This window comes from Emiliania huxleyi (assembly GCF_000372725.1).
Source record: "Emiliania huxleyi CCMP1516 chromosome Unknown EMIHUscaffold_1440, whole genome shotgun sequence".
In the NCBI taxonomy this organism is placed as follows: Eukaryota; Haptophyta; order Isochrysidales; family Noelaerhabdaceae; genus Emiliania; species Emiliania huxleyi.
Genome location: NW_005201153.1, coordinates 2,477 through 3,959, shown reverse-complemented (window position 1 = coordinate 3,959; position 1,483 = coordinate 2,477). Strand labels below are relative to the sequence as shown.

At 60.6% G+C, this 1,483-nt stretch overlaps 1 protein-coding gene across 1 annotated transcript in view; it reads right to left on the bottom strand.

Annotated features, from left to right (window-relative positions):
* Window positions 1-232, bottom strand: part of EMIHUDRAFT_252746 (hypothetical protein) — a gene marked incomplete at both ends in the record, with an annotated part of 4,125 nt that extends 3,893 nt beyond the window's left edge. The window contains one exon of the mRNA XM_005787182.1: window positions 18-232. Within this exon, the coding sequence (XP_005787239.1) occupies window positions 18-232 (215 nt within the window). The remainder of the gene's footprint in view (window positions 1-17) is intronic.
* Between the last annotated feature and the right edge of the window lie 1,251 nt (window positions 233-1,483).

Below are 1,483 nucleotides of genomic sequence, written 5' to 3'. Positions count from 1 at the left end.
CCTCGGCCACATAGGACTCGACCTTGGGCAGGATGTCTCGGTCGGCGGTGGCGCGGGCGTGCTGCAGCACCGCCTCCCAGCAGCAGTAGTTGCCGCGCTTGGTCATGCGAGAGGTGGGCGTCTTCCAGAAGGGCATGAAGCAGCCGGGCCCCTTCATTGGGATGCCAGTGTAGTCACAGACATAGTGGCTGACCTTCGCCTCGGCATCCACGTGGAGGGTGTGGCGGCCCATTTTGGGTTCGAATTTCTCAACCCCCCTATCAAGAGCGGGCGGCCTTTCCTCTCGGCACCATTCCTGTCGGCCGCGTCGTCGGCGCACGCTGGACCGTGGTGACGGACGACGAGGAGACGGACGAGGAGTAGTCGTAGCGCAGTGTCACGCGACCCTTATACACACGGCGCCCCCCTGAGATTTGATTGAGATGCAGATGAGCTCGCGAGCTCGCGCGTGTGTTTCGTCGGTCGGCCGTCCTCTTCACACATCTCACTGAGATTGGTATCCAAATTCCATGTTCACAGCAATTGTCTCCCCTTTTTTTTCACCACCTGAGATCCCGAATCTCAGCCCTGCAATTATGACCCCAACTGCCCTGCCCTGCCCTGCCCTGCCCTGCCGTACTGCCCTGCCCGCATACTGCCGCACAACTGCCCTGCCCGATCCCCTACCTGCCCCGGGTGTGAAACCCACACTGCCCTGCCCTGCCCTGCCCACACTGCCGAGGTGTGAATACCTGCCCGCTCCCGAGGTCTCGGAGAAACTTAGAGTACACGTATATGCACACACAACGCTCTCGCGCGGCAGAGAAGAATTTTACCGCAAAACTCCCTCGCAGAGGAGAAACTGCTGCGTGGTGCACGCCCTCCGAGCGGGGCGGGGTCTGCCCGTCGGGTTGCTGCCCTAATCCCACCAGGGTTTGACTGCTCTATTTATTTATAGGAGAAACTGAGGAACTGTCGAGCCGGTGGTGCGTTCTTTCTTTCTTTTGGAGAAACTGTCGACCGCAGGCTCAATCACGGGGAATTGGTGTGTCGCTTAGAACGCCGCGTATCCTCGTCAGCGAAAGTCTGCGCGCACTCACTTTCCACGCCCAATCGCCAGCCAGCGGCCCCCACCTTCCTCGTCGTGGCTGTCTGTCGCTGCAGGCACAGTGTGTGTGTGTGTGTGTGTGAGAGAGTGCGTGTGTGTGTGTGTGTGAGTGTGTGTGTGTGTGTGTGTGTGTGTGTGTGTGTGTGTGTGTGTGTGTGTGTGTGTGTGTGTGTGTGTGTGTGTGTGTGTGTGTGTGTGTGTGTGTGTGTGTGTGTGTGCATTTTTCACGGCCGCCATAACAGCCTCCTCGCCGCCCTGGCCAAGGTCATGCGGAGCGTGTGTGTGGGGCATGCTCGTCGAGGTGGAGCCGCGGGACTACCTCGGCTACTCTAACGACTACCGGCCCGAGGGGCGTCTCGGTGGCGGGCGCCGGCCGCTCGCGCTCACGCCTCGTCG